A 21,554-nucleotide genomic window follows, 5' to 3' on the forward strand; every position below is an offset into this window, starting at 1 on the left:
GTGGCGCGAGGCGTGCGCGGCTGCTGGGTGGCCGCTGGGGACCGGGCCCTGGGGGCGGAGCTTGCCGCCCGCTGTCCCCCGCACCCCCCGGCCGAGGCCCGGAAGGGGCCAGGAGTGCTTCCGTCTCCGCCGGGGAGGCACGGAGGGCGGAGCTGCGGCCCGAGGACGCGACGCGAGCCCAGTTCCGGCGAGGAGGCCGCGCCAGTGACAGCGATGGCGGCGGAGTCGGCGCTCCAAGTTGTGGAGAAGCTGCAGGCGCGCCTGGCCGCGAACCCGGACCCTAAGAAGGTGAGCGACGGAGCGGCGCGGAGCGGGGCGGGCGTTGGGTCGGTGCGGGCCCTGTAACGGTCGCGGGCCCGGGCGCGGCGGGGTTCGGGGGCCGGGACCCTGAGCCAGGCCCCGCGGGGCTGGGGTCGTGAAGTTCGCGGCCATTGGCCGCTGCCCGCGCGCTGAGACCCCGTACGTCGGGCGTCAGGACGCGGGGCCCCGGCCGCTCACCTTCTTTCTCGGGCCCGGGACGGGGGCGCGCCCGGTGCGGACACCGCGTGCCCTGCGCTCCCTCCCGGAGGCGCTCCCGTGGCGTCCCGAGCCAGCTGTTTCCTGCGGGAGAGCGCGCCCGGGTTGGGAGGGCGCTGGCCGCCGCCTCGCTGACCGCCCGGTGCCTGCGCTGGTGCCCGGCTCCCCGCGGAGCGGCGAGGACTCCCCAGTGGGTGCGTGTTGGTCGGGGGGAGGAGACTGGGCGCACGAACGCGGCGGAGCCTGGGCTGGCGGTATGGTCCGCGCCCCTCGGAGCCGACTCGCCGGCTGGCGATCCGTGGACTTTTCGCTTTCTGATTGAATCCCATTCAAAACAAAATAAAGCTTCACGTGACCTCGGCGTACTCCTGAAAACTTAGGTTGGAATTGAAGAAGAGGCGGGGGTCCGGGGGTGGAAGTCGCAGCTAGGTTTCCTTCTGGTCACTGATAGGAAGGTAAGAGCTGCGGTTTCTCGTTGTTCGAGTGATGGGCATCCATTTTTAATTGTAGTTAACTAGTTTTGTTGTTTGTTGTACAGACTGGACATTAAGTTAAACGCATGTACCTTTCCATCTTTCTGTCACCCACTTCTCCATGGTCTCAAGGACAGTGTTTGTTGGCTGTCAGGGGTTTTTTTTTGGGGGGGGTGCTGAGTTGCTCTGTCACCCAGGTTGGAGTGCAGTGGCGCGATCTCCGCTCATGCTGCTTCCGCCTCCCGGGTTCAAGCAATTCTCTGCCTCAGCCTCCTGAGAAGTCGGGATTACAGGCGCCACCACCACACCCAGCTAATTTTTTGTATTTTTAGTAGAGACGCGGTTTCACCATCTTGGCCAGGCTGGTTTTGAACTCGGCTGTCAGGACTTTTTAAGTGGAAATATATCAATGAAAGCACTTCTGTGTTTGGCATTCTCTGTCATTCTGGCCGCAGCGGGCAGTTCTAGGAGTTGGTGCTCTGTCCTGGTGGAAGAGGAAGTCGTGGAGAGAGCGCCAGGGCCGTGGCTGAACTGCTCTGCTGGGCCTCTTCCTCACCTGATGCTTCCTATGATTAACCTGACAGGCTAAGGTACCAGGCTCGAAGTCAGTTCTTAGAAGATACCAATTGTCTTTCTTTTTTCTTGAAGAGCCACTTTCTCTTACTTTGTTCTAGCCTGTTAGAGGTAGGGTTTCTCCAGTTTCTGTTTTTTTTGGGTTTCGCTCTTGTTACCCAGGCTGGAGTGCAATGGCGCCATCTCGGCTCACCGCAACCTCCGCCTCCTGGGTTCAGGCAATTCTTCTGCCTCAGCCTCCTGAGTAGCTGGGATTACAGGCACGCGCCATCAATGCCCAGATAATTTTTTGTATTTTTAGTAGAGACGGGGTTTCACCTTGTTGACCAGGATGGTCTCGATCTCTTGGCCTCGTGATCCCCCTGCCTCGGCCTCCCAAAGTGCTGGGATTACAGGCTTGAGCCACGGCACCGGGCCTGGGTTTCTCCAGTTTCAAAGGCTGTTCTCAGCCTCTCACTATCAGAACACTTTTTAATGCTCCTCGTTCATACCTAGCTTGAAGATTCACTTCTTCAGGAAACCATTTTAGTTACAAGTCTGGGAAAACTTAAATGCTTTCAATTGTGCCGTATTTTCTGTTGTAGCTTCAGGACCTAGTGGTCAGGCATATTTACAAGTTTCTTTTTACAGTAACCCTTTGTGGACATCTAATAAATGGTCATTATTTTTTAGTACTTATTTTTCTAAACACCGTAAGAGCTGTGACTGATGTTTTATACCTTAAAGCAATGCCATGTAATAACTACCCCCATGTGTTCTTTATTTCTGTCAGATAAAAGTGTTCTAGGCTGGGAACGGTGGCTTACACCAGTAATCCCTATATTTTGGGAGGCCGAGGCAGGTGGATCACCAGGTGAAGAGATGGAGACCATCCTGGCCAACATGATGAAACCCTGTCTCTACTAAAAATACAAAAATTAGCTGGGCCTGGTGGCAACCGCCTGTAGCTGGGACTCCAGCTACTTAGGAGGCTGAAGCAGGAGAATCGCTTGAACCCGGGAGGTGGAGGTTTCAGTGAGTTGAGATCATGCCATTGCACTCCAGCCTGGCAACAGAGCAAGACTCTCTCTCTCTCAAAAAAAAAAAGTTCTGGGCCGGGCGAGGTGGCTCACGGCTGTAATCCCAGCACTTTGGGAGGCTGAAGCTTGTGGACCACGAGGTCAGGAGTTCGAGACCAGCCTGGCCAAGATGTTGAAACCCCGTCTCTACTAAAAATACAAAAATTAACTGGGCGCGTTGGTGCACGCCTGTAATCCCAGCTACTCAGGAGGCTGAGGCAAGAGAATCGCTTAAACCTGGGAGGCGGAGGTTGCAGTGAGCTGAGATTGTGCCATTGCACTCCAGCCTGGGTGACAGAGTGAGACTCCATCTCAAAAAAAAAAAAAAAAAAAGTTCTATATAGTATCTACAGTCATTTTTTTAAAAAACTAGAATTTAGATTTGGAAGTAGTTTTTCTTTTTTTTGAGACAGAGTTTCGATGTTGTTGTTCCCCAGACTGGAGTGCAGTGCCACGATCTCGGCTCACTGCAACCTCCACCTCCTGGGTTCAGGCAATTCTCCTGCCTCAGCCTCCTGAGTAGCTGGGACTACAGGTGTGCACCACCATGCCCAGCTAATTTTGTATTTTTTTTTTTTTTTTTAATAGAGATGGGGTTTTACCTTGTTGACCAGGATGGTCTCGATCTCTTGACCTCGTGATCCACCCACCTCGGCCTTCCAAAGTGCTGGGATTATAGGCGTGAGCCACCGTGCCTGGAAGTGGTTTTTCTATTGGTAAATTTGCATGAAAAATAAAATTAGGAATTAGTTCAAGCTAGTTGAACTATTAATTAATTAATTAATTAATTTTTTTTTTTGAGGATTTGGGCTCACTCTTTCTAGTTAGAAAATCACCCTGAACTTCTGGCATTGCATTTTGAAGTAGGCATTATAAAGATGAGAAAATGTTGGGAGATCATTTTTACAAAGGGCATAATAGTCAGCATTCAGAAATGAGCTAACTGCAGAGGGAAAACTGCAAGCTGGCATGCTGGCCTTGTTCCTCTCAACCTCCTGGTAACCTAACAAGCTCCTACAGGTTGTATGTGAAATTGCAAGATGATTATATAGCACTGTTGAATTTGCAACCAGATCTTGCTTTCAAACCATTATTAGCCAAGGGTTTATTCCACACCTATGTTCGTGGATTTTCTGGTATTAGACATTGCTGTAACTCTGTTTTCACTTTTTCATCTATCATGTTGGCTCACTTGAGGGCGAAGGTATTAGCAGGCGAGGGCCACTTGGTTTCTGTCTTTATGTTTCATAGTTCATGGCTGATAAAAGTTACCTACCTGTCCTTAGGCCGAGTGCAGTGGCTCACACCTATAATCCCAGCACTTTGGGAAACCAAAGCGGATCACCTGAGATCAGAAGTTTGAGACCAGCCTGGCCAACAGGGTGAAACCCCTTCTCTAGTAAAAATACAAAAATTAGCTAGGTGTGGGGGCACATGCTTGTAAATCCCAGCTACTCAGGAGGCTGAGGCAGGAGAATCACTTGAACCTGGGAGGCAGAGGTTGAGGTGAGCCGAAATTGTGCCATTGCACCCAGTGTGGGCAACAAGAGCAAAACTCCATTTAAAAAAAAAAAAAAGTGGCTGGATGCAGCGGGTCACACCTGTAATCACAGCATTTTGGGAGGCCGAGGTATACGGATCATCTGAGGTCAAGAGTTGGAGACCAGCCTGGCCAATGTGGTGAAACCCTGTCTCTACTAAAAATACAAAAATTAGCTAGGTGTGGTGGCAGGCACCTGTAATCCCAGCTACTCAGAAGGCTGAGGCAGGAGAAACACTTGAACCCAGGAGGTGGAGGTTGCAGTGAGCCAAGATGGCACCATTACACTCCAGCCTGGATGACAAGAGCAAAACTCCATCTCCCCCAAGCCCCCAAAAAAGTTACCTATCCTGTGTTACATTTTGACTGTAAAAACTACCAAGAACAGTTTGATGGCAGATGATGTTAATTTTTTTTTTTTTTTTTTTTTTTTTTTTGAGATGGAGTTTTGCTCTTTTGCCCAAGCTGGAGTGCAGTGGTGCAATCTTGGCTCACTGCAACCTCTGCCTTCCGGTTTCAAGCAATTTTCCTGCCTCTGCCTCCCGAGTAGCTGGGATTACAGGTGCCCATCACCATGCCCAGCTAATTTTTTGTATTTTTAGTAGAGACGGGATTTCATTATTTTGGCCAGGTTGTTCTCAAACTCCTGACCTTATGATCCACCCACCTCAGCCTCCCAGAGTGCTAGGATTACAGGCATGAGCCACTGTGCCCAGCCCATTAAAAATATTTTTTGCTTTTTGGGTTGAAGGAGTGTGCAGCAAACAACTGCGATGCCTAAACATGCACCGTGCAAATAAATGTTTGATGTTTCTCAATTGCCTGTTATCACTTCTTACAAGCTCCACAGTTGGTATCTTGTTTGATAACAGCAAGTTTCCATCCACCTGAGAATGCCCAGTGTGCCTTTGCCTTGTTATTGCTTTGTTCGTTCTTGAAATTTACTGAAAATGGAGTTGTGAAGTCCTTTTTTCTCTTGTGTTAGACTAAATGAGTCTGAAAATCTTGAGGGTTTTGTTTGGTTTTATCTGCTTTTAAGTCACCCCTGTTAACCCAAAGTAAAGCAGAAAGACAGTATTTGTTCTTCCAGTTAGTGCTGGGCTTTGGGATAAAGACACCCACAATGACTTCCAGCCCTATCCTCATAGGTTAGCTTTGTAGAGGTCCTGGGACACCTTTGTCCCCTTGGTGACCTCCTTTACTCTGTGGGTTCTGAACTGTCTAATGACATCACAGGAGGAATTTTTCTGCTTTGATGCAAGTGTGCTAAGAAGGCTATGAGGTGCCGCTCTATTTTCTTTTCCCAAGACAGTGTTCTGACGGTGGATGCTTCTCCTGGCTTTACATACTGCAGTAGACACATTTGACTTTCCAGCTTGTTAAGCAAGTTACCTAACCTGCTTAGGCTCAGTTGCAATATTTGTAAAATGGGGAGAATGAGGTCCACTTTATAGAGTTGGTTAGTGGGGATGAAATGAGGTAACACATGTAAGAACTTAGTGTAGTAGCTGACACACAACAACAGATGGTACATGAATGTTCCCAACCTACCCCTTCTAGGGAATGGCATTAGGAGAGAACCACTTGTTTTTGACCTTTTCAGTGATTCAAAATTTTCTTTTAAGTGAAGGAATTGGCATTAGTCTTTGCACCCATGGTTTGGGTGGCAAGAAACACAATTTTTCCTGAGTTGGATGATGGTGGTGATAGGATTTGAAGTGGAGGATAATTTTTCACTCAGCTATGAAAGTGAAACTCCCTAGATACGTCACTTGGCCTCTTATTTGATCTCAAACATGGTTATGATCCAGTTGCTCTGCCTATGACCATGTTAAGTCATGATTGAAGTAGAATGACCAGAAAAACAGACTTGTTATTCCACCTAATAGCAATATGGTAGACTAATTATAGCCCGGGCCACATGTGGTAAAAGAGCAGATCTTGTTAGCTAATATTTAAATGTAAAGGTAGCTGCAGTTATCTATTTTAAACTACTTATACTTTGAAGCATTCCTTGTATGCTAAGTATGTTTAGATACACATAGACATTTCCTAGAGAAAGGTGTGGCCAGTCATGACTTGTTAGAAATAGAGCAAGTAGGAATTGGCTGACAGATATCTGGGTGAAGATCAAGGGCAGAATGTTGAAAGCTGTCAGTCAATGAATGAAATGATAAGTATTTAGTGAGCTTTCATAGTGTTCTGGACACTATGACTAAGGACTGCACTTGGTTTATTTCAGTGAATCCTCATAGTTTGTGAAGTAGAGACAAGACCAAATTCCTATTTTGCAGATGAATTAACTGAAGTTTGGGGAGGTTTCTCACTCAGGATCACCCATCAAGAAGTTACAAAGCCAGACTGTGAAGCCTGTAGCCTGTTTCTGACTCCAGAACTCCATTTTTTTTTTGAGGTAGAGTTTCACTTTTGTTGCCCAGGCAGGAGTGCAATGGTGCAGTCTTGACTCACCGCAACCTCCACCTCCCAGGTTCAAGCGATTCTCCTGCCTCAGCCTCCTGAGTAGCTGGGATTACAGACATTTCGCCACCATGCCCAGCTAATTTTGTATTTTTAGTAGAGACAGGGTTTCTCCATGTTGGTCAGGCTGGTCTCCAACTCCCAACCTCAGGTGATATGCCCATCTTGGCCTCCCAAAGTGCTGGGATTATAGGTGTGAGCCACCATGTCCAGCCCAGAACTCCATCTTTTTTTTTTTTTTTTTTTTTGAGACAGAGTCTTGCTCTGTTGCCTGTTGCCAGGTGCCAGGCTAGAGTACAGTGGCGCAATCTTGGCTCACTGCAATCTCCGCCTCCTGGGTTCAAGCAATTCTGCCTCAGCCTCCCAAGTAGCTGGGACTACAGGCACGTGCCACCATGCCCAGCTAATTTTTGTATTTTTTAGTAGAGACAGGTTTTCACCATGTTGACAGGATGGTCTCAATCTTTTGACCTCGTGATCCACCCGCCTTGGCCTCCCAAAGTGCTGGGATTACAGGCATGAGCCATCATGCCCCGCCCAGAACTCCATCTTAACAGCTCTGCTATACTGATTTTGACTATAGTTTTAGGGACTATAGGAAGGAAATGTGGTCAAACCACAGTTTTCTAATCTACCCAGGCATTTTGTGTCCACAGTTAACCATTAACATCAAAGCTCTGATTCTGGCAATTCAAAATTGCTCTTGGCTTTCTACTTATATAGAAGAAAATGATTCTGTTAAACACTGTGGCCCTCCTGAAAACATGATGGTCTTTTCCTGTAGAGGCCTTTTCTTCCTTTACTTTCCTCTGTGCCAGGTCCATGATAATTCTCCTAAAATTGTTACCTTTCCCATAAATTCTGTCAAAACTAGGGCAAATATGATCGTTGTTGATGGCTTTTATCAGAGTTGGTAAGTTTCGATTCTCTTCTCTACATCTTATTTCCTCTTGGTGTATGTAGCACAGTGGTTGAAAGCAGGGAATCTAAAGCCAGAGACCTGAGTGAATCTTGTCCCACTTGCATCTTGGGACAAGTAACATAACTTTTATGAGCCTATTTTCACACTTGTAAAATAGGGATAATAGTTATACTCATTACTGTAAATGCTTAGCACTAAGCACTTAATCAGATATTATTTGTTGCAGTGAATATGACTATTGAAACTAATGTTTTCTTCTCTGCAGCTATTGAAATATTTGAAGAAACTCTCCACCCTGCCTATTACAGTAGACATTCTTGCGGTAAGAACTGTGTGACTTTAAATATTATGTAATGATATCCCATCCCCTTCTCACTGGAGAGTGTGTAGAGTAAGGTTACAAATATGGGCTTTGGAAGTGAAAGACACCAGACACAAAAGGCCACATATTGTCCGATTTTATTTATATGAAATGTCCAGAATAGGCAAATCCATAGACAGAAAGTAGATCAGTGGTTGCCAGGGACTAGGAGAATTGGGAGGAAAGGATTTCTTTTTAGGGTAATAGAAATATTCTGGAATTAAATCGTTATAATGGTTATACAATCTTATGGAGTGTTCTGGAAACCACTTTCCAGTTAAAATTGTGAATATTGTTATGTGACTTCTATTTCAAAATTAGAAATAAAAGAACATTGACTTTGGCATCAGCTAGTCCAAGATTCAAATCTGAGTTCTGAGACTTCAGCTGTTCCTGTGTAAAAAGGGCCTGAGTCCTGCCTCACAGAGCTGTTGTATTCCTTCAGTGCCACCTGGAAAATTAAAGGGAAAAAGTTATTGTAAAGACTGATTGGGAAATGTATGCAAAGCTCTTATCTTAGTGCCTAACACCTGCCCTAATCACTCTTGTTACTAAAGTTCTACAGTGTTTTTCCTTCTCTGAACTTGGTAGCTCTACTACTTTGTGTCATTAGAGATTTGGGGCATAGGCACAAAGTAATTTAGTGTTATGATTTGCAGGGTATGTTTTAGGAAGGAAGTATTACTTGTTGAGTCTCTCAAATTAGGAGGCCTTATTTCTTTAGAAAAACATTAGCCTAGTTCCAGACCCCTCTGACAATTACTTTGTCAAATTTGCAGGAGACTGGGGTTGGGAAAACAGTAAATAGCTTGCGAAAGCACGAGCATGTTGGAAGCTTTGCCAGGGACCTAGTGGCTCAGTGGAAGAAGCTGGTTCCTGTGGAACGGTAAGAACATTTCTCTTTAGGTTTCTTCAATTTCATGGTTAAATCGGGTACTTGAAGTATTTATAGATAGAAAAGCTTTTCTTTATTGTTTCTCTTTTGCCTTCTTAAACTATTTGCCTTAAACTATAAAAATAATTCATGATCATTGTAGAATATTAGAAAATAATAAAAATAGAAATCAAAATTTCCTATTTCTATCATGCAAAGACAAACATTATGAACATCTTGGTATGTTTTCTTTCTAACCGCTCCTTAAATGGCATTTTTGTAGTTGTGAACTAGATCATTAGCAGCCCTCACTTTATTTAACAAATTAAAATGTTTTTAAAGATCCCCATGTTTTAAAAAATCTTCACAATTTCCTGTATATGAGATATTTGATCTTCTTTGCATCTTGTAGTTAAACTCACCATTCTCATTTGGGTTTACCCGGTTTTAAGACTTGAGTATCTTTAAGTATAACCCACTTACCTTGTTGTTTCTAACTCTGCATCTTCACTTCTTCTGTGAGTTCAGGTTCTGTGACTTTGTCTCTCAACAAGCAAGATTTAGACCTGCTCTGTTTGCTTTTTCTTTTCTTTTAGAAACACTGAGCCTGATGAACAGGACTTTGAGAAGAGTAATTCCCGAAAGCGCCCTCGAGATGTCCTGCAGAAGGAGGAGGAGATGGAGGGGGACTACCCAGAAACCTGGAAAGCCTCGGGGAGCCGATCCTATAGCCCTGACCACAGACAGAAGAAACACAGGAAACTCTCAGAGCTCGAGAGACCTCACAAAGTGTCTCACAGTCATGAGAGGAGAGATGACAGAAAGAGGTGTCACAGAATGTCACCAACTTACTCTTCAGACCCTGAGTCTTCTGACTACGGCCACGTTCAGTCCCCTCCATCTTGTACCAGTCCTCATCAGATGTATGTGGACCACTATAGATCCCTGGAGGAGGACCAGGAGCCCATTGTTTCACATCAGAAGCCTGGGAAAGGCCACAGCAATGCCTTTCAGGACAGACTGGGGGCCAGTCAAGAACGACACCTGGGTGAGCCCCACGGGAAAGGGGTTGTGAGTCAAAACAAGGAGCACAAATCCCACAAGGACAAACGCCCTGTGGATGCCAAGAGTGATGAGAAGGCCTCTGTGGTGAGCAGAGAGAAATCACACAAGGCCCTCTCCAAAGAGGAGAACCGAAGGTCGTCCTTGGGGGACAGTGCACGGGAGAAACCGCCCTCTAGTGGCGTAAAGAAAGAGAAGGACAGAGAAGTCGGCAGCCTGAAGAAGAGGTCTTTGCCCCCCTCGGAAGCTGCTTCAGACAACCACCTGAAGAAGCCAAAGCACAGAGACCCGGAGAAAGCCAGATCAGACAAAAGCAAGCAAGGTCTGGACAGCTTCGATGCAGGAAAAGGAGCAGGGGACCTGTTGCCCAAGGTCAAAGAGAAGGGCTCTAACAACCTAAAGACTCAAGAAGGGAAAGCAAAGACTAATTCGGATAGAAAGTCACTGGGCTCCCTCCCTAAAGTTGAGGAGACAGATATGGAGGATGAGTTTGAGCAGCCCACCATGTCTTTTGAATCCTACCTCAGCTATGACCAGCCCCGGAAGAAAAAGAAAAAGATTGTGAAAACTTCAGCCACAGCACTTGGAGAAAAAGGACTTAAAAAAAATGACTCTAAAAGCACTAGTAAAAACTTGGACTCAGTTCAGAAATTACCCAAGGTGAACAAAACCAAGTCAGAGAAGGTGCAGCCGGCTGGAGCCCATTCAGCCAAGCAGAGAAAGGTAACCCCTTCAGCCCCTTACTGGCTTCCCACCCAGAGCACCGGGCCCTGCAAAGCTCAGAGGATCGCCCTGTCATTGTTTTCCTTAGCTTGCTTTTAGGGGACCTGTTGAATTTCAGTTTGCAGTAATTTCCTCTGGGCTTCACTAGTTGTCAAGGTAGATTGTACCCCAAATAAGAATCTCCAGCACTATTCTGTTGTGATGGGCCCATCTGTATTTCTTTCCTGACTGAGGTGTTGTCAGACATGACTGTGGCCCCCCCAGCCTGGATCTTCCTGTGCAGGGTGTCCCGTGAATGCTCCTGGGAATAGCCTGTGGGAAAGGGGGCTGTGCTGGTACTCATGGTCTCTCTCCCCGGGGTCTGTCCCCTGCAGGTGCCTGATGTGTTGCCGGCGTTGCCAGACCTCCCGTTACCCGCAATACAGGCCAATTACCGTCCACTGCCTTCCCTTGAGCTGATATCCTCCTTCCAGCCAAAGCGAAAAGGTAATTTTCTATAATCTTCTTTTTCTTAATGGAGAAAAGATTTAAAAATTCATTCAAGGCAGCGTGCAGTGGCTCACACCTATAATTCCAGCACTTTAGGAGGCTGAGGCAGGAGGATTGCTTGCGGCCAAGAATTCTAAACTGGCCAGGCGCTGTGGCTCATGCCTATAATCTCAGCACTTTGGGAGGCCTAGGTAGGCATATCATCTGAAATAAGAAGTTTGAGACTAGCGTGGCCAACACAGTGAAACCCCATCTCTACTAAAAATACAAAAATTAGCCGGGCATGGTGCCACATGCCTATAGTCCCAGCTACCTGGGAGGCTGAGGCAGGAGAATCGCTTGAACATGGGAGCCAGCAGTTGCAGTGAGTCATTGCATTCTAGCCTGATCAACAAGAGTGAAACGCCATTTCAAAAAAAAAAAGTTTTGAAATAGGGTCTCACTCAACCTCAGCTGCCTGAGTAACTGGGACTACAGGCACATGCCACCACACCTGGTTAATTTTTGTATTTTTAGTAGAGATGGGGTTTCACCATGTTGGCTAGGCTGATCTCAATCTCCTGACCTTGTGATCTGCCCGCCTCAGCCTCCCAAATTGCTGGGATTGTGGGAGTTAGCCACTAGGCCTGGCCAAAAAAAAAAAAGAGTTCTAAACCACCCTAGTCAACACAGCAAGATGCCATCTCTACAAAATAAATAGCCAGGCATGGTGGCACATACCTGTGGTCCAAGCCGCTCAGTAGGCTGAGGTGGGAGGATCACTTGAGCCCAGGAATTCAAGGCTGCAGTGAGCTATGATTATATCACTTCACTCTAGCTTGGGTGACAGAGCAGTACTGTTTCAAAACAAACAAAAAACTTCTATCACTATACCATCAGATTTTTGGTGTATTTCCTAAGTGCATATACTCTGAAGTTTGATGGCTTGTGTTTGAATACCAGTTCTGGTTTCTAAAAGTTATATGACCTTGAGAAATATCTTAATTTCTTTGGACCTTAGTTGTATATTGAGTAAATGGGAGTTATAATGGCATCTGCCCTATAGGGCTCAGTTTGGTGAATTCGAAAGTGAAGTCTTTTAGCTCTGGGCTTATCACATAGTAATTGTTCAGTAAATTGATGCTGCTATTAGCAGCCCTTTATTCTATTTTTTACCTATGATTTTTGTCTGAAAGAAAAAAATGTCTAACTTCCATAGCAAAAGAACTAGAAGCCACATAAGTGTCCATCAGCAGGAAACTAACAGATAAATCATGGTTTATCTACACAGTGGCATCCTATGCCACAGTGAAAAAAAAAAGTAGAATGTCTTTATGCACTGACATGGAATGATCTGTAAGATGTGTATGTTACTGATTAATTGGCTTAAAAGGAATAAGAGACATTTGCTTTTTTTGTTTTGTTTTGTTTTGTTTTGAGAGGGAGTCTCCCTCTGTTGCCCAGGCTGGAGTGCAGTAGCTCCATCTTGGCTCACTGAAGTCTCCGCCTCCTGGGTTCAAGCAGTTATCTTGCCTCAGCCTCCTGAGTAGCTGGGACTACAGGCGCGCACCACCATGCCCAGCTAATTTTTGTATTTTTAGCAGAGATGGGGTTTTGCTATGTTGGCCAGACTGGTCTTGAACTCTTGACCTCAGATGATCCACCAGCCTCCCAAGGTGCTGGGAATACAGGAGCTTATTTTTAAAGTCTCTGGAAGAATCTACAAGAAACTGTAGCATTGATTGCCATTGGGAAAGGGAAAGGGAAGTAGGGGCTGATGTGGGTAGAAGGAGAGTTTTCACTGGATCACTTAGGGCCTTTTGTAACTTCCTGTTGGGTTTTTCTTGCCCTATAGCATTCTCTTCACCCCAGGAAGAAGAAGAAGCTGGATTTACTGGGCGCAGAATGAATTCCAAGATGCAGGTGTATTCTGGTTCTAAATGTGCCTATCTCCCCAAAATGATGACCTTGCATCAGCAATGCATCCGAGTATTAAAAAACAATATCGATTGTAAGTCACACGCTTCTCTCTAGCTCTCAAGCACATTGTAGCATTTGGACCTTATCACTGGGTGGCTTGGCTGCTATTCAATGCCTTCACCTTTGATTTCTCTGCAGCAATCTTTGAAGTGGGAGGAGTCCCATACTCCGTTCTTGAACCTGTTTTGGAGAGGTGTACACCTGATCAGCTGTATCGCATAGAGGAATACAACCACGTGAGTATTCTGTTTGGGTGGGAAGAGGGCAGTTTTCTCGCTTGTTCCTCCAGAAATTTGTGACTGCCTATGGCTGAAGGGCAGATCAGTAGTCACAGCACTGTTCTGGGTCTATGTGGTTTGCCACTGAGGCTTTAAACAAGCATGTTATTAGCACTTGCTCCTGGCATCTTAAGTGGGCCTCTTGGGCTAGGATCAAGGTGGGATTCAAAGGGAGAAGAAAAACACTTTTAACACCTCCGTTGAGCTTGCCTGGTCATGAAGGTCAAGGGAGAATTCTGGCAGCAGAGCAGCTGGGACCCAGGGTGGGGATACTACTTCGTGTTGACACTGACATCTGGTGGTAGGCTGGATGTCTCTTAAGAGACATCACGATCTATCCAGAAATCCTCCTTATGATGTGGATATATACATTTGATTGCAGCAGCTGTCTCTAATTCTGAGAGTTCTGTAACTTAACGCCTTTTTCTTGGCGGTGGGGGAAGACAGGGTCTACCTCTGTTGCCTAGACACTGCTGTACAGTGGCCTGATTATGGCTCACTGCATCCTTGAACTCCTAGGCTCAAGCGATCCTCCCAAGTAGCTGGGACTACTAGCACATACCACCACACCCGGTTAATATTTTTATTTTTTGGAGAGATGGACTCTCAAACTCCTAGCCTCAAGTGATCCTTTCATCTTGGCCTCCTGAAGTGCTGGAATTGCAAGCATGAGCCACCGCATCTGGCCAATAACTTAACATCCTTCTCACATTGTTTCCTTCCCATCACAGCATAGCATTGGGAAGCACAGTTCAGCATAGTGTTGGGAAGCACCTGATTTAACTTGATCCCAGTTCTGTCCTTTGCTCATTTTCTAAAGGAAAAAGACTGATCTTATACTAGTTTTTGTGTTGTCTTCTGTCACAGCCACCAAAAGCAACTAGCATAGTGCCTCACACTTAGCATTTTTAAAATTTAGTGAGTTCTTTTTTTCCTAGAATTGTGGTATTTTAACATAGTACTACTATGAAGACTGCCAACAGTGGTGGCTCACACCTGTAATCTTAGCACTTTGGGAGGCCAAGGCAGGTGGATCTCCTGAGGTCAGGAGTTCAAGACCAGCCTGGCCAACATGGCGAAACCCCGTCTCTAGTAAAAAAAAAGTAAGCTGGGCATGGGGCACACGCCTGTAATCTCTGCTACTGGGGAGGCTGAGGAAGGAAAATTGCTTGAACCCAGGAGGTGGAGGTTGCAGTGAGCCGAGATTGCCCCACTGCACTCCACCCTGCACTATGGGAGCCAGACTCCATCTCAGAAAAAAAGAAAAAATACTGCTTTGAAGACCAAAAAGTCATTAGGAAACTGGTCATTCCTAGGTAATTAAAGAAAGATATGGGGCCGGGTGCAGTGACATGCCTGTAATCCCAGCACTTTGGGAGGCCAAGGTGGGCAGATCACCTGAGATCAGGAGTTTGGGACCAGCCTGGCCAATATGGCAAAACCCCGTCTCTACTAAAAATATAAAAAATTAGCTGGGCATGATGGTACGTGTCTGTAGTCCTAACTGCTCAGGAGGCTGAGGCATGAGAATCGCTGAAACCCAGGAGGCAACGGTTGCAGTGAGCTGAAATTGCGCCATTGCACTCCAGCCTAGGTGACAGAGCAAGGCTCTCTTTCCAAAAAAAAAAGATATGGAAAAGTGCTTGTACATAAATGATGTCCTGGTTCTGGTTTCAGGTATTAATTGAAGAAACAGATCAATTATGGAAAGTTCATTGTCACCGAGACTTTAAGGAAGAAAGACCTGAAGAGTATGAGTCGTGGCGAGAGATGTACCTGCGGCTTCAGGATGCCCGAGAGCAGCGGCTACGAGTACTAACAAAGAATATCCAATCTGCTCATGCTAATAAGCCCAAAGGTAACAGAGATGGGAGAGCTGGGGAAGAGCCAGCAGGATGAGTGTTCTGGTCAGTAGCAGGGTCTTGGTGGCCCTGGCTGGTGTAGGACTGCTGGCCCTACATCAGGTGGCAGGGTGGGTATTTCTTTTGCCACAGCCCATGAAACCCTACAGTGGGGTTTCAGGGCAGTGGATTATTTAATTAATAGTAGCATCTCTGCTCAAGAAGGCAGATATTGATCTCCGTAATTCCATAGGCCGACAAGCAAAGATGGCTTTTGTCAACTCTGTGGCCAAGCCACCTCGTGACGTCCGGAGGAGGCAGGAAAAGTTTGGAACTGGAGGAGCAGCTGTCCCTGAGAAAATCAAGTAAGATCTCTGTTCCTACCTGGCTTTTGTGTGCTGTCAACCCTTAGAGGTAGCCATAGTAGCAGGAAGCAACTGGCTTTTGGTGAAAGCAAGGCAGTACAGATTGTGGGCGCTGGAGGCAGACCTCATCAGCTCAGCACTTGACCTCCCTGAGCCTCCACTTCTTGGACTGCAGTGCAAGGTGGATAATTACTCCTGCCCTAGGGAAGTCAGGATTAAATGGAGAGCAAAGCCTGGCTTATAGGAAACATTCCCTTATGCTTCTCCTTTCCCCATTTAAACAAAAAACATATTTCTGCAATGATTGTTATTTTGTCTGAGCCACATTATCATTTTCAAAATACAGATTTACACCAAAACAGTGAAAAGTTACTTGAGATTATCATTTATTCTGAAGGGATAATGCAAACATCTCTGAGCCACCACCAGAATCCAGGGTGCTAGGGTCTACTGGTCAAAGCCATAGACAGGGTGAGTCGTCCTCACACAGGCAGCTTCAGGCTGTTCATGCTCAGGGCAGGTTTCTTGTGCTTATGGCTAACCAGCACTGTTCTGTGTTGCAGGATTAAGCCAGCCCCATACCCCACGGGAAGCAGCCATGTTTCTGCCAGCAGCAACAGCTTTAACCCCAGCCCCGAGGAGCCGGCCTATGATGGCCCAAGCACCAGCAGTGCCCACTTGGCACCAGTGGTCAGCAGCTCTGTTTCCTATGATCCTAGGAAACCCACTGTGAAGAGTAAGTAACTTGGAGTTCCTGCTCAAATATTGTTTGAGAACTAGTTTTTTAACTCTGAATGTCATTGTTCACTGTATTCCAGTTTGTGTACTGCATGTTGCACGTGCACGATGCCTTGCACATAGCTGGGCTGAATGTCAGTCCCTGCTTTGTCCATAGTGCAACTATATTTTTTCTAAATAATTATAGTGAGACCTTGCTTGTATCCCAGCACTTTGGCAGGCTGGGGCGGGAGGATCCCTTGAACCCAGGGGTTCAAGACCATCTGGGCAACGTAATGAGGCCCTCTCTATAAAAAATTAATTGGGCACAATGGCACATACCTATAGTTCCAGCTATTCAGGAGACTGAGTTGGGAGGATCAGTTGACCTGGGAGGTCAAGGCAGCAGTCACCCAAGATTGTACCACTGCACTCTAGCCTAGGTGACAGTGAGACCCTGTCTCTTAAAAAAAAAAAAAAAAAACAAAAAACAAGTGAAAATGGAAAATAATAATTTGGCCAGGCATGGTCCCTGTCTCTATTAAAAATACAAAAATTAGCCCACCCTGATGGCATGTGTCTATAATCTCAGCTACTTGGGTGTCTGAGGCAGGAGAATTATTTGAAACCTGAGAGGCAGAGGTTGCAGTGCCACTTCCCTTCAGCCTGGACAACAGACTGAGACACTGCTCTTTTTATTTTTTATTTTTTTCGAGACAGAGTTTCGCTTTTGTTGCCCAGGCTGGAGTGCAGTGGCACGATCCTGGCTCACTGCAACCTCTGCCTCCCAGGTTCACACAGTTCTCCTGCCTCAGCCTGCCTAGTAGCTGGGATTACAGGTGGCTGCCACCATGTCCAGCTAATTTTTTATATATTTAGTAGAGATGGGGTTTCATTATGTCAGCCAGGCTGGTCTCAAACTCCTGACCTCAGGCGTTCCCCCATCTCAGCCTCCCAAAGTGCTGGGATTATAGGCATGAGCCACTGCACCGGCTGACTCTTCTTTTACACCCAAATGTAAACTTACTTCTCTAGGCAGTACCACAGTGCTCATAATTACTAATGTTAACAGCTAAATGATAGGTCATTTACTGAGTTTCTATAACCTTATAACTCTAGCTTCTAAATATTTATTTATTGACTTATTTCGCGACAATGTTTCATTCTTTTGTTGCCCAGGCTGGAGTGGAATGGCACAATCTTGGCTCACTGCAACCTCCGCATCCTGGGGTCAAGCAGTTCTCCTGCTTAAGCCTCCCAAGTAGATGGGATTACAGGCATGTGCCATAAAGCCGGCTAATTTTTGTATTTTTAGTAGAGATGGGGTTTCACCATGTTAGTCAGACTGGTCTTGAACTCCTGACCTCAGGTGATCCATCCACCTTGGCCTCCCAAAGTGCTGTATTATGGGCATGAGCCACCACGCCCTGCCAAATATTTATTATTTATATCTAATTAGGTCTTCCAAATATTTATTCTTTACATCTAGTTGGGCCTATTTTGTATTTTGTTAACTTTATTACCATAGACTATCCCCAGTATCCTAAGGGGATGTCCTAATTTAAGGGAAGTCTTATTCTGTATTAATTGCAGGACCCATGGGAGGGTAGGAGTCCTGGCTTGAGCTGCAGCTTTGCTCAGATTAACCATTCAGAAGGCAGGCTGGCTCTCCTTAGGTAGTACTTGCATAGCCACCTTAGACCTGTTGCTACACTGGACAGATTGGGGTAGACATGCTGTTTACTGATTTGGCTGTTTGTGAGGCAAAGTTATGACTGAGTATGGCCTTTAGAGTCCAGCAAGGGCCGGGGTACAGTGGCTTACACACACCTGTAATCCCAGCACTTGGGGAGGCTGGGGCAGGAGGATGATTGAGCCCAGGAGATGAAGACCAGCCTGGGCAACATAGTGAGACCCTGATTCTACAGAAAATAAAATAAATTAGCCAGGCATGGTGGCACACTCCTGTAGTCCCAGCTACTCTGGAGCCTAGGAGGTAGAGGCTACAGTGTGCTGTGATTGTGCCACTGTACTCTAGTCAGGGTGACAGAGTGAGACCCTTTCTGCAAAAAAAAATTTTTTTAGGCCGGGCGTGGTGGCTCAAGCCTGTAATCCCAGCACTTTGGGAGGCCGAGGTGGGTGGATCAGGAGGTCAAGAGATCGAGACCATCCTGGTCAACATGGTAAAACCCCATCTCTACTAAAAATACAAAAAATTAGCTGGGCCTGGTGGCACATGCCTGTAATCCCAGCTACTCAGGAGGCTGAGGCAGGAGAATTGCCTGAACCCAGGAGGCAGAGGTTGCGGTGAGCTGAGATCGCACCATTGCTCTCCAGCCTGGGTAACAAGAGCGAAACAAATTTTTTTTAGACTTCTGACAAGCATTGAATTCTAATTCTGCCCCTTACTATACAACCATGGGCAAGTTGGCCAGGCTTTCTGAGCCTTGGTGCAGATGATTAGAGAGAGGTTGTTATGCCCCTGGCACGTCCTCCAAAAGTGTCTGCTCTGTGCTGTTGCTTTTATTACAGTGTGAACAGAGCAGATAGTTAATATTTGTATCTCTGCCTGGTGTTGCACAGCCAAGAGTAGCAGAGCTGGCTTTAACTGTAAACCACTGGGGTATGTCTAAGCTACCACAGATCAGAGACAGCTGCCTCATTTCTCTTTTCACAGAAATTGCCCCAATGATGGCCAAGACAATTAAAGCTTTCAAGAATAGATTCTCCCGACGATAAACTGAGGACTTGTCTTGGAAATGGAATCTGAGGGCGGGGGCAGGAATACAAGGACAGTGGGGGTTTGGGAATGGAATTCTACAGGAGGCTGGAGTCTTGCTTTGTGGACCCTTTTGGTCTCCGAGTCCTGCCATCTGCAGGTGCTGCCCCTGGGAAGCTGCGTGTCACAGCCCTGCCTCCCTGCCTGGAGCACACTTCAGAATTCTGAAGAAGATGTGAAACCTCTGTCTCACTGAGGATTTTAAAGGTCATTTATACTTTTGTTGTTCATTAGCATCTTTGTAAACTATAAGACATAGTTTTAATTAATAAATATTGCGCCCAGATTGTATTTATATTATCCCCCAGGTTTTTTTTTTTTTTGGTCCTCTACCACACATTTAGCCTTTTATCTTCCAGGTCCTTTATTAAAGTCAGATGAAAGCCTAGTGAAAGCCATTCTCCTGCCCCAGTTCAGCGCTCCTGAGTGGACTCTGGTCCAGACAGAGGACTGGGCGTCTCCAGAGCCTGCATGGTACTTGCTGCACGTAGAGTGAGGAATGGGCACCAGACTGCCCGTCCCCAAGGGAGCCTCAGTGGGGCAATGGGGTATTTGGTGGACTCCCACCTCAGGCCCTCCCCAGGGTCTCTGCACGTTCCTGTGCAGGCGCGTCTCTTTCTTACTCACTAACTGGTATTTATTAAGGGAGGTGCTCTGTAAAGGTCTGGAGCCTTTCCCTCATCCTTTTTGTGAGTCTCTACCTTTTTGTCTTTTTGTTTGTTTTTGGGAGACTGATATGCACAGAACTCCCCACCTCCCAGTTTTACAATTCCCAGTTTCTGAATGAAAATTTTAGGGTTTTCCCCGCACTTCCCTACCTTTCCTTTTCCTCAACAGCATGGAAGAAACACACATGGCAAGGCTTTTTGTAGCCCTGAATGCAACTTTAGAGATTTAAAAGCCACCACTTTAATCTCTTGTTCTCTGTGAATCACTGTGAGAAGTGAATGGTTTAAAAGTTGTAATGCTATGTTGGAAATTGGTTTGCCTTTTATTTAAAAGGTAAGATCATGTGATTGGAAGAACACAACTGTTGGCATGGGAAGAGAACTTTGCTGCTGAAGCGTTTTTTACCTTGAGTGTTTAAGGCAGAATTTGGAGGGAAAGACCAGCTTAGGGGTCTGAGCCACAGCATCAGGATGGGAGAAACCACATGGCATCCATCAAGATCCAGTTGACACAGGAGCAAGATCAGAACTTAGGAGGGCAGTGTCAGCTCCCTTCTTGGCTGTCAAGGAACACCAATCTAGTAGAAACCCGCTTGTTTGTGACCTAGGTGGAGGTAGATGCCATACATTTGACATGTGCCTCCTTTAGGAGCCTGACAAGCAGACTGAGGGGATGGTAGGTGTGACAGCCTGACAAGTTTTCTGAAAGCCCAGGATACAGAGCCAGTGTTTTTGTAACATCTGGAGACCTCATTTAGGCCAACTTTGAATTCCAGAGCAATGCAGGAAGTCTGTGCAGCAGAAACTCATTTTGTTCAGTGTGTATTGCTGTGCAGAGTGCTATTGTGACAGGACACAAATGTTGCTGTGTTTTAATTTGCTATTTATCTTTGAATTGGGTAAAGGATTATTTCTCTTGGTCACCTGCACCACCATTCCACCCCTATCCCTAACCTGCCCCCAAATTAATATTAGGAAGCCTTGTACCTGAAACCAAATGAACATTTGGGTCAGGTGCCAGATGTCTGCTGCATAGAATAGCTTTTTCTAGGTGTCTACCACCTTGAATTTGTCTCTTAACTGGGTGTTCAAGTCTTTGTCATTGAAACCAGTTTTTCATATCTTAGATTCAGTTGTGTATGATTTAATTTCCCTTAGGAGTCTCTGGGCACGGAGGAAAGAAAAGACAGATTTGTTCATATCAATCTCAGTATTCATTTTGGCACATAAAGATTCTTGATGAACCCTGCTTGCATAGAGCCAGATCTTTTCCCCTCCCCCAAGAGTATCTGCATCAGGCATGTGACTTGGTGCGAAGAGTAAGCAGAAAGAGGAAAATCCCAATTTCTAAATGACCTCCTTCCCCACCTTACTGAAATGGCTGCAGAGCAGACACAGGATGAATTTGAGCCTTTGGTTTCATTTGTGGAAAAAGTTGTGCAATTTTTTTTCTGTGCTACACTACATACAAATCATCAAATTACAAATTAGCCCTTTGTGATCCTTGGTGTACTGAGCAGTTTCTTTGGGGCTTTTTCTTTCTGGGAAGTGGGAGGGAAAGGAGCAAGGTGACATCCTGCTCTTCATTTGTATTTTGGTCCCAAATTGTAAATACAATTTTCTATGTTACTTTTTTGTGGTAACTACCAAGATGAATATTTTAATTAGATAAGTTATATGAAAATGAAAATTCCAGGTCTAAATAAAAAACAAAAAAAGCTCCATATACTGTGTCTTCTTTACTTACAGTGTCAGGGAAAATAAGTTAGAAAATGCCTGATTCTTAGACTGACAGTATCCTTGGGCTGGGCCTTGAAGGATGTTGAATTTCTGTTGGTAACATAGTAGGACGAGGAAAGGGGAAATTCAGGGGGAAAG

At 45.9% G+C, this 21,554-nt stretch overlaps 1 protein-coding gene and 1 long non-coding RNA gene across 3 annotated transcripts; one reads left to right on the top strand and one right to left on the bottom strand.

Annotated features, from left to right (window-relative positions):
• Nucleotides 1–189: 189 nt before the first annotated feature.
• Nucleotides 190–21,400, top strand: ELOA (elongin A). 2 transcript variants are annotated; one of them, XM_035308122.3, is made up of 11 exons: nt 190–288; nt 7,826–7,882; nt 8,701–8,807; nt 9,392–10,580; nt 10,955–11,066; nt 12,904–13,059; nt 13,167–13,264; nt 14,984–15,164; nt 15,401–15,512; nt 16,076–16,248; nt 18,907–21,400. In XM_035308122.3, exons 1-11 carry the CDS (start codon nt 214–216, stop codon nt 18,966–18,968), a joined length of 2,322 nt encoding a protein of 773 aa, XP_035164013.3. In that variant the 5' UTR covers nt 190–213; the 3' UTR covers nt 18,969–21,400. The 2 variants fall into 2 exon arrangements, with proteins under 2 accessions (XP_035164013.3, XP_078186851.1); XM_078330725.1 differs by lacking the exon at nt 190–288 and adding an exon at nt 467–971.
• LOC144576949 (uncharacterized) lies at nt 8,003–9,997 on the bottom strand. The gene is made up of 2 exons (XR_013519861.1): nt 9,279–9,997; nt 8,003–8,372 (listed from the first exon to the last, which is right to left on the bottom strand). It is a non-coding gene; the product is annotated as an uncharacterized LOC144576949 (long non-coding RNA).
• Nucleotides 21,401–21,554: the final 154 nt, after the last annotated feature.

Source organism: Callithrix jacchus, chromosome 7, assembly GCF_049354715.1.
Source record: "Callithrix jacchus isolate 240 chromosome 7, calJac240_pri, whole genome shotgun sequence".
NCBI lineage: Eukaryota > Metazoa > Chordata > Mammalia > Primates > Cebidae > Callithrix > Callithrix jacchus.